Here is a 15,718-nt window from a genome sequence, read left to right as displayed (position 1 = left end):
AAAAAAGTTATGCTACTGCATGAAACTTGAAATCAAAAACAAAGCAATGATGTTTATAATGTTGACGGTATTCAAGGGCACCATTGTAAACTTAAATAGCGGGTGTTACATATAATGTTTTGAAAATTTAATTTCGTTTAATGGTGATTTCTATTAATTTTCGATCTTCTTGTTTTCTTCAACCATAATTTTAAATACTTACCATTAAACAATTTTCTATAATACAACAGTTTTAGTCTTTTGATTTTAGAGATTTTTTTGTTCGAAGATTTTGGGGACGTCAAAAATAAATTGAGCTAATTATCGGTTAATTTTTTTTTTTTTTTAAATTTACCTTTTTTAGCAGAGAACCTAGCCTAGCTATTGCGTTTGAAAAAACATTTACTGAATCCTAAGGCCTGGGTAAATCCAGATCATCTAAAAAACCAGGGGTTTTAGAAACTTTTTTTTTTTTTTTTTTTTTTATTTGATAAGGAAAAGAGAAAAAATGAATGAGATTTGCAATCATTATTAAGTTTAAAATGACATGGAAGATTTAACTTTGGAAGGTTTTTGTTCTTCTCTGAGCCTCAGTTACGATGCATCTAAAAATTATACATTTGAGAGTTTAAAACAAAACAAAATCTAGAAAATAGATTTACTTAATCAGTCTCAGTAAAGGTGCTTAAAAAAAGAAGTATGTAATACCTGACAATTAAGCATTATCTTTACTAGTTCAATTTAAAGTAAGTACTGAACTTTTAACACATAATAAGAATTTTTTTTTTGGACTATTTTTGAAATGTCAGGTTTCTCAACCGTCATTAAATTAACAATAGCTTAGAAAGTTTGACTTTTCTCTGAGTCTCAGTTATGGTGCATCTAAAGTTTATATATTTAAGAGTTTAAAGCAAAACAAAATCTTGTAAAAAGATTAACGTAATAAGTCTCAGTAACGGTGGTTTAAAAAAAAAGCGTGTAATAGGTGACAAAAAATACAAACGTTTTTAATTCAAATTAAATTAAATATTGAAGTTGTAATACATGGTTAGAACATTTACTTGTATATACTTTTAAAATCAAAGGATTTTCAACCGTTATTAAGTTTACAATGGTTTAGAAAGTTTGACTTTTCTCTTAGCCTCAGTTACGATGCATCTAAAACTTAAACATTTGAGAGTTTAAAACAAATCAAAATCTAGAAAGAAGATAAAAGTAATAAGTCTCAGTGACGGTGGTTTAAAAAGAAAAGCGTGTAATACGTGACTAATAAACATAAACGTTTTAAACTCAATTTAAATGAAGTATTGAACATTAAATACATGGTTAGAATATCATTTTTTATATCATTTTGAAATTAAATGTTTCTCAACCGTTATTAAGTTTACAATAGCTTAGAAAGTTTGACTTTTCTTTGAGTCTCAGTTACGGTGCATCTAAAGTTTATTTATTTAAGAGTTTAAAACAAAACAAAATCTAGAAAAAAGATTTACGTAAAAAGTCTTAGTAACGGTGGTTTAATAATAATAGCGAGTAATACGTGACAAGTTGGCATAAACATTTTTAGTTCAGATTAAATTAAATAATAAACTTTCAATACATAGTTAGAAGTTTCATTTTTATATATTTTTGAAAATGAGGGTTTCTAAACCGTTTTTAAGTTTATAATGGCTTAGAAAGTTTGACTTTTCGGTCTCTGCTACGGGACATTAAAATTTTGTGCATTAGAGATATTGAAACAAAACAAAATCTATAAAAAAAATTTTACTTAGTAAGTCTCAGTAACGGTGCTTTAAAAAAAAGCATGTAATACCTGACAAACAAGCATAATCGTTCTTAATTCAATTCAAGTTATATATTGAACTTTTAATACATGGTTAGAATATTTATTTCTATATCTATTTGAAAAAAAGAGTAAAGAGTTTTCAACCATTACTAAGTCTACAACGGCTAAGAAAGTTCAATTTTTCTTTGAGTCTTAGTTATGGTGCATCAAAAATTTATACATTAGAGAGATTAAAACAAAACAAAATTTAAAAAGTAGATCAAGTTAATAAAGGAATCTAAACCATTATTACGTTTGCAACGGGGGACGGGGGAGGGAGGCTTTTTTTTGTTTGTTTGTTATTTTGTTTGTTATTATACTGTTATTTTTAATAAATTTTTTGTTAAGAATGTTTAAAAGCAATTCAGTTTTTGTTATTCTTGGTGGTTGGCCTTGTACTTCTATTTCTAATATTTTTAAGACTTGAATTTAAAATTTGATTGGATAAATTTTGAAAGAACAAAATTTTGCGTTGAAACAAAAATTAGTTTTATATAGTGTAAAAAATTCCTTTTACTAAACTTATCTATAACATACTTTACAGTTAATTTTGTAGACTAATTTCAGATTCCAATTAAAATGAAATATATTGTAGCACGAAGCAACAAACTAGATTTAATAAACTTCTTCAGAAACTCCCAGTAGAGGACAAGTTTTATCATACAAAGTTTTCTTTACTAGTGTTTGTTATTGTTGCTGTCTTTAATAAAGTCAACAATAAGTTGTCTTTGTTAAATTGCAAATATTAAATAAGATTCCTGCTCAGCAATTCATAAATTCGCATCAAAGAACTTGAATGTTTGTATTATTCTTACAAATATAATTTTAAAGAAATTGGCTATATTTTTTAATTTCATAATACTTACTTTATTTCTTCAACAGAAATAAAGTAAGTATTATGGGTTTAGAAGATTTAGAAATTCTTTCTTAGCTTGTTACAAGGCGTTTTTACTTGAGAATCAGATCTAAATAAATATATAGAAAAAGAGAAAGATCTGTTAAACGCCGAAAACGATTAAAGAATGAGATATTCATTTTAAGGATACAAGTAGATTACTGCCTCCAAAGTTCACTCCATTTAATACCATAATTGTTGATTAAAATACAAAAAACGACATCTACAGAAGATTAAGCTAATAATTTAAAGTTTAAACTTGAAAAATTTGCACAATAATCCATAATTATCTACAATTACTTTAAAAAAATAAAAAAAAGTAATTGTAGGGGATTAATCTAACCAGGAAGTTCATGCCTCCTTCTTTACCAATTCCGTTTATCCGGCCAGAGCCATCAGAGAACCTCAGACCTTTTGATTCTGAACAAGAGCTCCAACCGTTGCACCACAGCTGCTATAATGTTATTTCGCATTTCCTCTAGTAATGGTTATATATTGTTCTTTATTGGACTAATTCCCTGTATAATACCAAATTTAGAAACTGTATAATGCCTATTTTTTTTGTATTCATCACCACACTTAATGATATTATTACTAAAATAAAAATAAATATTACAAGTTTACTATAGATTGCACTTTAATAATAATAATGATTTTTTTTTAATTTAAAAATTGGTTGTTTTGTCCAAATAATCACTTTTATTGAAATTGAAGTAAAAGGCAAAATTATTTATAATGAAAAAAAAGTATACGACAATCGGAAATTAGTATAACAAAAAATTATTTTACTTAACTTTTTTAACATTTTTATACATTCATAAACTATGCAACATTAAAGTAACGTCATATAATGGTTAAAGTTTAAAACTTCGTTCAACGCAATTTTATTTATACTTTATGTCACTTTTAAAACACTTAGGGTAGGGTGGAGCAAGATGACCGGTGGGGCAAGAAGTCTTTTTGCTTATGTGAGAGTATCATAGGACGGTAATGTTTGATGAGATGTTATAATCGGGTTTTATTTTTTTCATCATTATTATCATGAAAATTGCGCCCTAAGAACGTGATTGGTTGTAATGGTTCTCACATGACCGAAAAGGTGGACTGACCAAAAAAGTGGCGTTAAATGGGGCGTCAAGGGGTGTGACATGGTGACAAGTGGTGACATGGTGACATGGTGACATGGTGACAAGTGACACGGTGACAAGTGGTGACATGGTGACAAGTGACATGGTGACATGGTGACATGGTGACATGGTGACATGGTGACAAGTGGTGACATGGTGACAAGTGACATGGTGACATGGTGACATGGTGACAAGTGACATGGTGACAAGTGGTGACATGGCGACAAGTGGTGACATGGTGACATGGTGACATAGTGACAAGTGAAAATAACGCATGCGTGACAGGGTCATTTTTGTCACAGTGTGCATGTTGTGACATGGCGATTTATAAAAGAATAAAAAAAATTGCGTTTATATTATTGAATTTATTAAAAAAAAAAACGGTTTATAATCTCGATAGGGTCGTTTGCCATATATTAGGCGGTTAAAAAAGAAAAAAAAAATGTTTTTATATTTTTTCTTCACAGTTGTAAGATAATTCAGAACTGAGCGCTTCTTCTGCAATAAAATCTTTTTCTTTTTGTGTCAATGATGGCGAATAATTTGGCATTTTTATTCTAATCTAAAAAAAATATTTTTAAACGGGTTATTTTTTAAGGAAAAAAATTTTCAAGTTTATAAATTTGAATCTGTTAATAAAAAGGTGTTGAAAAAATGGTATAAAAAAAAACGCAAGAAAACGATAAAAATAATCGATAAAAACTCGGCATTGACATTATTTTTAGATGGAGAAAAATAAACCGTTGCAACAGTTTAAGCAGCCGAAAAAGTATTAGTCGTGAAACCGTACAACCCTCAAGACGATAGCACGATCAAGTATCATAATGGTATTCCGTACGATAGCACGCACTATAGTTTCCCTGTGTATTAAATTAAAGAGAGTCATGGTGGAAAAAAGATTTTTTAAAAAATCAAAAAACTTTTTTGTTATTCGACCGCTTCAGACATGATATAAAAGAATGATGCAAAAATGACATCCCGCACATTGTTCGTCTATATCCCATATAAACGAGCATTCTTTCCAGCAGCATGGTTTTTCTGGCCAACTGCATAAACAGCAACCAGAGCAAAAATATCTTTTTTCCGGTTTGTCAAAGTCTTTTTTAATTTTCTCAAGCTCTTTCATTTTTTTTCTTTTCATATCTTTCTCCTTTTCATTTTTTTTTTTTGTAGGCATAATTTATTTCTAAAAAAGAAAAAAAAAGTGATTAGGTTGTGCTCAAGTTTGACATGTTTATAAATGTAACTGTATACATACCTTCGGTTGAGATTGTGTTTTTCGTTTCTTTTTTTTTGCAATACCTGTTTCTTTTTCCTGTTCTTCCTTTTTTCATAATTTTTTTATCCATCTAAAAAAATTATACAAAATATTCGTAAATTATTTTATGGTTAAGAAAATAATTTGCATTTATAAATTCGTATTGATTTTTTAACCAATAAATAGTTTTTAAAATAATATTAAATATATTGTCAAGATATTTTTTGCATTGGTTAACCAAACAAGGTTTAAAATTTATTTCTGCAAAAATACAACTAAAAATACTTTCAAGTCCTTTTATTAAAGCTTTTTGTATAATAAAAAAAGACAAATCTGTAGAAGTTCTCCATAGCCAATACGGCCCGCGAGTATAGTTTAAATTTTTTATAAATATTCTATGTGTCCTATATTCAGAAAAACCATATTCGTCATGAAATCTCCGCAAGATTTTGTCAAAATTAAATTTGAAATTGACCAAAATAGATTCAATTTCATCCATGACTGCTTCCATTTTATTTTTTAACTTTTTTATTGATAATTTTCTTAAACAGAGTTGTTTTAATGACAAATCAATTTCTCCATTGGGGTAACATTTTATTTCTTTCATGATTTGATCGTAAATGTCAATATTAAACCAAATTCTTGTGTTTTGTGCCACCTCTTTTAAATAGTAAGAATAAGGAATAAACTTGTTTTCTCGTTTTGCTTTTTTCCGTTTAATTATTTCTTCCCAGACTATATTTTCTTCTAAATCTCGATGAAAAACACAAAAAAAATCAACATTAGGTTCTTCATAATTTTCCGTGTCACCAATTTCTTGAGTGTATTTTTTAATGTTTTTCATTCTGAAAAAAAAAAACTGTTATTAAAGATAATCGAGTATACTATTATTACAAATAAATTTTTCATAAATGACAAAGTTGTATTGATCGGTAAACCATTCAATAGTTTTTAAAATAATTTTAAAAAAATGGTGCAGATAATCTTTATTCAAGTGATAATATTTTTTTTTTGAATATTCAGTTTCATAATATACTTGTGCAAATAAATAAACTAAATTTATTAAAACATTATGCTGCAAAATAAAAAATTTTAAATGAGGTTTTATAAACTTGTCCAAGTTTTTTGTTGATACTTTATCAGTTTTTAGTATATATTTGGCAACTTTTTTTTTCATCGAATTTTCTTTTCTTTTTTCGAGGTAGTAAAGAAGAGTTTTTTTATCAAAATGTTTTTCGAGCACACAAAGTACATTTTGAGTTAAATTTGTCATTTCTTTTTTTATTCGAATAAATACCATTTTGCGTTTACATAAATCTAATAAAGAAAGTATCGGTTTGTCGGTATAAAGTTCTTGAAACGTGCGAGAAAGATTATCTTTATTAAGCCATATCTGAGCTTTATTAATAAACATTTTAGTGTAGTATGTGTATCGTCTCAACTCTGGATTAAATGAACTATGTTCTCCATTTTCCATTATCATTCGAGGACGTTTGTGTTTGATAACAAATAAATTGCTGCTGTATTTTCTTTTAAGAGTCTTCCTTTCTTTCTCCGTCATATTTTCTTTTTTGGTTTTTTTCTTTGTTCAATTTTGATTTAAATTTGCTAATCTCAGCATTGGCAAAGAATCTTCGAGCAGTTTGATAACTTATCTTTGAAATTTTCTGAAAACGTTTGAATGTCTTTGTAAATTTACCTTATTTTTGTGAGCATTTTTTTAGTTGGTTCTAAAACAAAAAAAAATGACAAAAATAATTATACTGCATGTGAATAACAACAAAAATTAAAGTTAATATTTATTCTTAATATTATAAAGTATCATTTGCTATAAATATTTAAAAGTTCTTTTTGTTTTGCAACCACAACTTCGACCGGATAATTGCTTTTGTTTGGTTGACCGTCAATTATCGCTGCTTTTGGCGTCTGACCATTTGATAAATTTATGCAGTCTTCATATGTTGGCAATTGAGGAATTTTCTTCTTATTTTTATATATAAATCCGTTCTTCCGATTATTGCTAACATTTCTAATAAAAGATTGAATTTGCTTTCAGGTGATATGAACTCTTTGTTGTCGTGATAAATGGAATATGTGTTAAAGTGTTCCATTAAATCAATGCCATCTTTTATTTGTTCCTTCAAACGGAGCGGTATAGATAGACAAAATTTTAAACTACGTGTGTTGTCGCTCGTAAGATGATCTGCAAGTTCTCTGAAATATTTTTCAATCATTTTTTTTGCTAAAGAATAAAAAAGTTTTAATATTAATTATTTAATACAATTTAAAAAAAATATTTAAATGTGATTTTCAATAGACACATTAATAAACAGCATGTTGTTTACAATAAAATTTTTCAAATGTTCGTGATTTATAAATTCTGTATATCCGATAGCCGGATTATATTCATGAACAGGTTGGTAAAAGTATCGACAATATCCGGCATTTTCAAGTTGACCTTGGTTATAATTACCAAATGATATTTCCTTTTTCATTTCGTGACCATTATTTCGCAGAGTAACAATAACTCTTCTTTTAAACGGCCATTTTAAAACGTGATCATGTGGAGATTGCAAAAGTTGAAAGTAAATGGCCATTTTTTTTTCAGCAATTTCGTACCCATACATTTTTATTCGATAAAAATAACCGTCTGTGGTGTAAGCAGGGTCGGAATAAAACGGTTCATTGGACAGTAATCTGAGATCCATTTGGTCACATTTGATAATTTGATTATCAGTGATTGGAAAATTTTCTTTTGATATTTTCATATCGCAAACAAGAGATTTTAAATTTGCAATTTCTTCATTTTTTTCGTTTATCAAATTTGTCAAGTATTCTGTTGAGCTTTTGACATGATTTTCAAATTCTTTATTTTTGCAAGTGACCAAACTTGACAGTTGAGCAATTTGTTTGTTTGAATTGGAAAGTGAAAGCATACAGTTATTAATTATTTTGTTAAAGACATTTGTGTTTGATTTTATGGTTTCGTTTATATTTTCAGTTGCCTTTATTATAAATCTTTCTTCTAAATGTGATAAACAATCTGTGACATGGTTTGCCATTATTTCAGTTGGTATTTGATGGACGCATAAAAAACACAAAAAGGTGCTTGGTTGAATTTCTTCATATCGGCATTCGTGCGTTTCTAAATTATTTACATTGATTCCACAGCAAAAGCAAGAAGTCGAATTAATTTTTTCCAAACAGTTTTGTTGATGATCAAGCAGGTTCTCGATATTTTGCAACATTCCACAATAACAGCAGCATATTTTTTCAGTGTTTTTGCGACTAAAGAATTAATTTATGAGCCCATTTTTGAAAAAGAAAATACAAAAAAAAAAACATTTTTTAAAAACAAAACTTACTTGATAAACGGTTCCATTTTTTTTAATTGAAAATTTCAAGTGTGAAATATTTTTTTTTCTAAACTTTAAACTTATATAAAAAAAGTAAATATTTATTAAACAAGTGTGAAACGACAAAATTAAATGATCGGATTAAAATAAAAAACGACAGTAAACTGTAAAAACAAATTTAAAGAGAAAATGATTTTCATTGATAAAATTCTGAGAAAATATTAAAGGTGTTTTTCGAAAAAAAAAAATTTAGAAAGATATTTTCCGAGAAAATTTACAAAATTTTATTAATAATCTATTAATTATTAATTATCAACTTTAATAATCAACGCGTTTAAATTGCTTATAAACAGTTCGTCGCGTTCAAGACGGTTTTTTTCATCGTTTAGCCATATTTTTAAACTGTTTACAATGTTTATGATTGCCCATTCGTGTTGTTCGCGTTGAAATAATAATTGAAATACTCTTGAAAATTTATCGTAAATACGCAAGTAATCGTGATCAATGATTTCTATGGTATTATCAGCAAATCCAAAATACTTGGCCATTTCTTTCCACCGAGCGCCCACAACATTTTCAATACTTTTTTCCAATTCTCTTCTCGAATTTATACTCATTTTTATATTCTAAACAAAGCAAGTTATATTGTTACTGCCAAAAATATATATATATATAAAAGAAAAAATTTTTAAATAGTTTTATTGATGGCAAAAATAAGATATACGCCTAGAACTAAAGAAACAGCCGGTAACTTTTTTTATTTTGAAAAAAAAAAAACAGTTTGAATTTTATAAAAAATAAATTTTTTATTTTTTAAATAAAATAAAAAATTTATTTTTAGAATATATGGCGCGATCAAAAGCTACGGTGCCACGCTTAAAGTTTTCAAAATTAACACAAACAAATAATCCGATTACTCTTCAACAAAATCTTCCTAGCAACTGTAAAAACATAGTTATGTGCAAACGTAATACAAATAAAAAATATAAAGATAACAAAACAAATCGAAAACTGGGAAGAGTCGGTAAAAAAATAAAACGTTGGCGACAAACAGAAGAAAATTATATACATGGAAAATTAAACAAAAAACTAAATATATTCTCAAAAAAATTGTAAAAAAAAAATATTTATAATGTTACACGCTGTATTTTTTTAAAAGATATAAAATTTTTCTTTTATTGTTCCGTGCTTTATAGCTTTTACTTCTTCTTTTCTTTTTTTTTCTCTAAAAAAAGTGAAAGAAAATAAAAAAAAAATAAAAAAAAAGCAAAACTTATTTTTATGGTTGAAAAATATTTACCTCTGTAACTTTAAAGTCGATTGAATCTTCATCTTCAACTTTTTCAACGTTATCTTTGACTTGCGTATCATTTTCTTCGACTGTTAAATCAATCACATTAACTTCTTTTTCTTTCATTGAACTCATGACCAAATCATAAGCCGCAATAAAATCCTCAATAGGTACTCCGTCTGGTTTTAACACCCTTTCATAGAATTCCATATCCTTATCATCAAATTTAGTGATAACTTCTGTTGTGTTCATTGTGGCGAATTGATATTTTTTCAAAACAACCTGCTATTTATCTGAAAAAAACAAGTAATGTTTGCTCAGCTATATTTATTTTTTTATAAATTATTACAAAAGAATTATGTAGTTGAAAGAAATATTAAATATATGTTATAACAAACATTTTTTTTATTTCTGATCAAAATAATTAAAAAAAACTTTAATAAACTTTAATGTTTGTTCAGCTTTATAAACCCTTTTTCTTTTTCTATTCATTCTCTTCAAAGAGTAATGATTTCTGAGAAAAGCGTTTAGAAAAACAAATAACTGTTCTCTTTCTTAGAGCGAAACAATAATTTAAAAGATTTCAAAGTTTATAAACACATCACGTATACGTACCATAGTGCGTTCGCATTCTGCACTATGTTGTAATCGCCATTCATGAACCGTTCATGGGTTCAAATCTCAGCTTCGCCCTTAAACTTCGATCTTTATCATGTCATTAAATGTAAAAACACTATAACCGTATGGTTTAGTGAACACTATAACCGTATGGTTTAGTGATGTATTGTCTAGAAAGTTATGTGTAAAAAACACTATAACCGTACGGTTTAGTGATGTAATGTCTAGAAAGTTATATGTCAAAACACTATAGTCATAGTGAGTGCACTAGACTTAGTGATGTCCGTCTAGAAAGTTATATGTTAACACTATAGTTCTGGTGAATACACGAGACTTAGTGATGTCTGTCTAGAAAGTTATAAGTAAGCAGGCAAAAAATAAGCATGCAAAAATAAAAATAAGTAAGAAATAAATTAAGTTAGTAAGCAGGAAAAAAAGTAAGCAAGTTAACCGCGGTTAAATAAAAAAAAGTAGGCCTACTCATAAGTAAGACAATAAGTAAGTAAGATGAATAAGTAAGGCTAAGTAAGACAGTGTCGGGGACACAAAATTTTTTACAAAAAAAAAAAACAAGTTAGTAAGCAGGAAAAATAAGCAAGTTAAAATGAAGAAAAAAATACTCGAAAAGTAAAGTAGGTCTACTAAGTAAGATATGCAAGTAAGACAAATAAGGTGTAAAAGTAAGGTAGTGTTGGGAGGCACAAAATATTATTTTAAATAATTATTACAATTGTGTAAAAAAGTAAAGTTAATTAAACGTGTATATAGAAGAAAAAATACAGCGTAAAATTAAATATTTTTATAAATTTCGTATAAATATATTTTAACAAAATGTACACAATTTATAAAAAAAATGTCAAGAACAAGGTCAATAGCATCTAGGCGAGAAATTGATTTTAGAGTATTTCCTGCCAGTCCTCCACCAGTAAATTTATTATATTTAGGAATGGGAATGAAAGATCTACAAGTAGTTGTAGATCAATTGGATTGTAAAAAAGTTCTTTATTGCAAGCGAAAAACAAAGGCAACGTATAAAAGAAATAGACAAAACATCAAAAATGGACGTGCAGGACAGCCGATATATATATGGGTCTTGACAAAAAAACATTAGATAAATGTTTACATAAATTTTATATTAACAAAATATTTTATCAACAAAACCAAATAATCCTCCATGAAGAACTTAAAGTAAGATAAAAAATAAAGTATTGAATATGTCAAAAAGACTTGATTTGAAATAGAAAAATATAAAAAAACAAAGTATAAAAAGACAAAAGAAAGTTAAAGATTAAATTTAGTCGGAAAACGTGTTTTAAAAAAAAAAAATGAAAAAATCGCGACAATATCATGGAAGGAGGAGATTTAAAAAACGAGGAAGAGTAAACACTCAAAAACACTATAAAAAACGCGGACAAGGCATTTTAGGAAGCGTACTTGGTAGTATACCATTGCTTGGACCACTGTTTAACACTATATTTTAAAAGAAAAAATGTATAAACGCTGTCATCGAATTGGCACTATTCATCATCAGAAACAAAAATGTTCAACTTGTTTTTTAAACGCATTTTTTACTATTGTGCAAAATGACGTAAAAACATTTTCTTTGTTGGTAAAAAACATGAAACGCGATGTTAAAGGATACATCAGAAATATCAGAATGGATGTTTCGAATCGCGGAGAATATATTGTTTTATTTTCATATTTAAACGGTCATTTGGTCGAGATGATATGTGGTAATGTAAATGAAGGTGATTCGAGTTTAACTTCTTTTTTAGGCGGATTCGAACTTGAATATGTTGTAGCATTAAATATGTACATTGTAAAATATAATGATAGAGTTTTATATGAAGGAAAGAAATTGCCTTTATTATAAGAAAACAAAATTGTATTTTTTTAAAATTAAACAGTGTTTGAATTTTAATTTTTTTTTTAATAAATAACGCGACTTTTAAAAAAAATAACAAGTATTAATCATGGATTTCAAAACATGTTTGACCGAGTTTTACAATAATTTTTCCTCGCCTTCGCCTATTTCGGATTTACAACCGTTAGATTCTTCATATAGCACGTTAAAATCTTTAAATAAAAATTTTAAATTGTTTTTCCGAGTAGACGCAAGCAATCAAATGAAAATAATACGTTCATCTGATATGGCTATTATTACATTTATAATTCGGCAAAAAGAAAATAAATTTGAAATGCTATATAATGACTTTATTGAAGTGATAAAAGATACATTTCAAATATGGCTACTCGAAAGCGAATGAGAAAAACAAGCGCTAAAAATAAAAGACATTTTTTGAGACGAAAAATGAAGAAAACTCGGGGACACGGATTAGCCGATTACATAACTCCGAAAAACGTGTCAAACGCTTTGCAAGTCGGTTCTCTTTTGTATAGTTTAAAAAAAGCGTGGAAAGGAAAAAAACCAAACACGGTAAATTTAACAAAAGCTGTCGAACCTTATATGCAAGATTACTCTTTTGAAGTACGATAAAGAAAAAAATTATAACTTGTCTTTTATTTTTTATTTAAATAAAATGTATATACAAAAATAAATGTTTTTTTATTTTTGAAAACTTTGGTTTCTGTTGCGTTTAATAAAGACTTTTTTTTTGCCGTTGCAATAATCACAAGTTATGTTAATCTTTGGTAACTTAAACATCTTTTTCTCGTATGTAACATATAATATATCGTCCTTGATAACGCCAAGACATTTGTTAAATTCTTCCAAAACTGCTTTTTGATTTTCTTTTGCCAAAATACAATATAATTGACCGTAACCACCACACGTATTGCACAATTGTTCTTCGATAGTGTCGCGTAAAGGACATATAGCTTGTCTTTGCATTTTTTTTTATAACAAGTTGAGATCAAAAAGCCTTTTTAAATGTTCTTTTGTGATGACGTCATCCCAAGGTCTGTCTAAAAATCTGTCTATTGTTTGTAATCGAGAAAAATTATTCAAGCATATTTGTTTTTTTTCTTTGTTTTGCATTAAATAAATATTTTCTTCATTCATTATAGAAGGTATAGCTAATAAATCCTGCATTGAGATTTTGTTCCATTGTGTTTCATTATTTGTTCTAAGCAAATCGTGACTTTTTAAAATGTTGCGTACAGTATTATCAGACAATATTTGTGCTTCATATATATCACGATTAATTGTTTTGTCTTTGGATTTAGCCGACAGCGAGTCTCGTTCCAGTTTTTCTTGTTTTTTGAAATATAAAGGTAACAAGACGTCTTTTTCAAACAGTTGTTTGGCTGTTGCATCAAGATAAGGAAAGAATTCTTTTTTTACAAATTTAAAGAATGGAGCCGTCTTTAGCAGAATTTGTTCAGAATTATGAAGCTCAGAAATTTCAAAAAAATGACGGTTTAACAAAGTGTCAAGTAAAGGTATGTAAGTAGATGAACTATATCTGTAATCAGGTATGTTAAATAAAATTGTTAAAAAATATGCCGCGAAAGCGCCACACAAACTACTGTTATTCCATTGATAGCAATTTTTGTTGTAAGATAACATGACATTTTGTTGTCCAGTTTCTGCGCTAAATTTCAAGATGAAATGTGTAAACCAATAAAATTCTTTATTATGAAGTGTCCACTCGTACGGAAAATGTTTTGTGTTTTTTATATAAGAATTAATTTCAATTTCGTTATAATTTATATTCAAGGTATTAATTTTTAAATTTGTTTGAACTTCGTCTACAGATTCAAACAAATGTCTGTTATATCTTAGATGAAAAGGAATTTGACGAAGAACGCTTTCTGGACCTAAACTGTCAAAGCAAAAAAAATGACCGTCATTCAATTTTATCAGCGCTCGCCAGTGTTGACCATCTTCTTTACTTGTTTCATTGTTATAAATAATAAAAGAACCGTTTTTGTTCATGCGTTTAATAACGTCGATATGGGCTGTGGATCGACTTAATTCGTCAAAGCCATACACACCTTTAAAATAATTCTTATACGCAGGTTGAGAAAAATACGAAATTAAAGACTCATTTGAGCACATTATTCTTCAATACTAAAAAAACTTGAAATAAATATTGTTACAACAGCATGTAAAATATTAACAAATAAAGTTTTTTTATCCGTCGGTTCTTCTTTTATTATTCCGTCAATGCTTCTTTTAACAGTTTGTTTTCGCAAAATTGCCTCGAGTTTTTTAATTAGAGTTGAAGCGGCTGGCAGCACTTTTGTACTAAACGTATCTATAAAACCGTCTGTTTGATCACCTTCTGCTTCAAACTGGCTTTTATTAGGTTGTGATTCCATGACCAAAACTACAAGTTTTGAATGATAATATATTGCTATACAGTCTTTTTGATCCATATAGTCTTTTTTTAATTTTTCAAAATGATTCTGATGGTCAAAGCAAAGCTGAGGCTCGTTTAAAAGGTGTTTAAAATTGCTATTATTGAAACATTTTTCAATTGAGCTAGAATCAAGATTTGCTCGTTTGGAGTTTAATATTTTTTGAAGCAATTCGTTAGAGTATTCATCTTTTGTATGTTCATCATCTGATATAGGAGAATGTGGAGAGGAGTTGCCAGATTTATTAAACTGGCTGTATCTTTTACTCACTTCGTCTAAAGCGCATACAACGCAGTTGTTGTAAATTCTTTTAATTATACTGTCTACTCTTTCCATTTTTTTAAATTAAAATTTAAACACGTTTTACATTTTTATACTTGTAAAAGTAATTTTCAAAGAAACATAGGTTATTTATGATTTACAACTCTTTTTTTTTTTAGATATAATTTATGGATGTCGAATATATTGAAAATACAGAACGACATATATGGGGGAAAAGATGTCTAAGAGAGTTGTGTTTGCGAATGTTTAATGGAAACAAAATTTATCACGTTCAAATTTGGCCATGTGTACCTTTTGATAAATTAAGTTTCAAGGAACAAAGTACTTTTAACTTTTGCAATCGTAATATTCACGGATTAACTTATCAACCTGATAATTCCTTTTCTGGCGAACATATCTTTGTTGTAATACTGACGAATATTTGACTCTTATTTTTAAAAATTATGCAAACAATTTAATATTGTTTAAAGGAGGAGACATGGAAAAAAGTATTCTAAAATCTTTAAATCTCAATTTATATTTCTTTGACTTGAATTATTTAAAATTTCCAAAAGTGCAAAATATGCGTTATTGGTATGGAGAACAAAAATGTGAATATCATTATACTCATTTGACATTTCAAATTTGTCGTTTACATCACTGTTCAAAATATGAAACCAAAATGTTGTTATTATACATGCAAGATTTACTTTATTTTAATATAGATGAAAATTCATCAAACAATTTTCGAGAATTTTTAAACTTTTTAAAGGATAACAACTGTA

At 27.7% G+C, this 15,718-nt stretch overlaps 1 protein-coding gene and 1 long non-coding RNA gene across 2 annotated transcripts; one reads left to right on the top strand and one right to left on the bottom strand.

Moving 5' to 3' along the window:
- Positions 1–6,673: 6,673 nt before the first annotated feature.
- Positions 6,674–8,551, bottom strand: LOC136090704 (TNF receptor-associated factor 4-like). The gene is made up of 2 exons (XM_065817544.1): positions 8,450–8,551; positions 6,674–8,372 (listed from the first exon to the last, which is right to left on the bottom strand). Exons 1-2 carry the CDS (start codon positions 8,464–8,466, stop codon positions 7,382–7,384), a joined length of 1,008 nt encoding a protein of 335 aa, XP_065673616.1. The 5' UTR covers positions 8,467–8,551; the 3' UTR covers positions 6,674–7,381.
- A 228-nt stretch (positions 8,552–8,779) lies between these two features.
- Positions 8,780–9,478, top strand: LOC136091163 (uncharacterized). Its single transcript, XR_010643748.1, has 2 exons — positions 8,780–9,187; positions 9,282–9,478. It is a non-coding gene; the product is annotated as an uncharacterized LOC136091163 (long non-coding RNA).
- The last annotated feature ends 6,240 nt before the right edge of the window (positions 9,479–15,718 follow it).

The sequence above is a fragment of the Hydra vulgaris genome, chromosome 14 (assembly GCF_038396675.1).
Source record: "Hydra vulgaris chromosome 14, alternate assembly HydraT2T_AEP".
Classification (NCBI taxonomy): domain Eukaryota; kingdom Metazoa; phylum Cnidaria; class Hydrozoa; order Anthoathecata; family Hydridae; genus Hydra; species Hydra vulgaris.
This window is presented reverse-complemented; position numbering and strand designations above follow the sequence as displayed.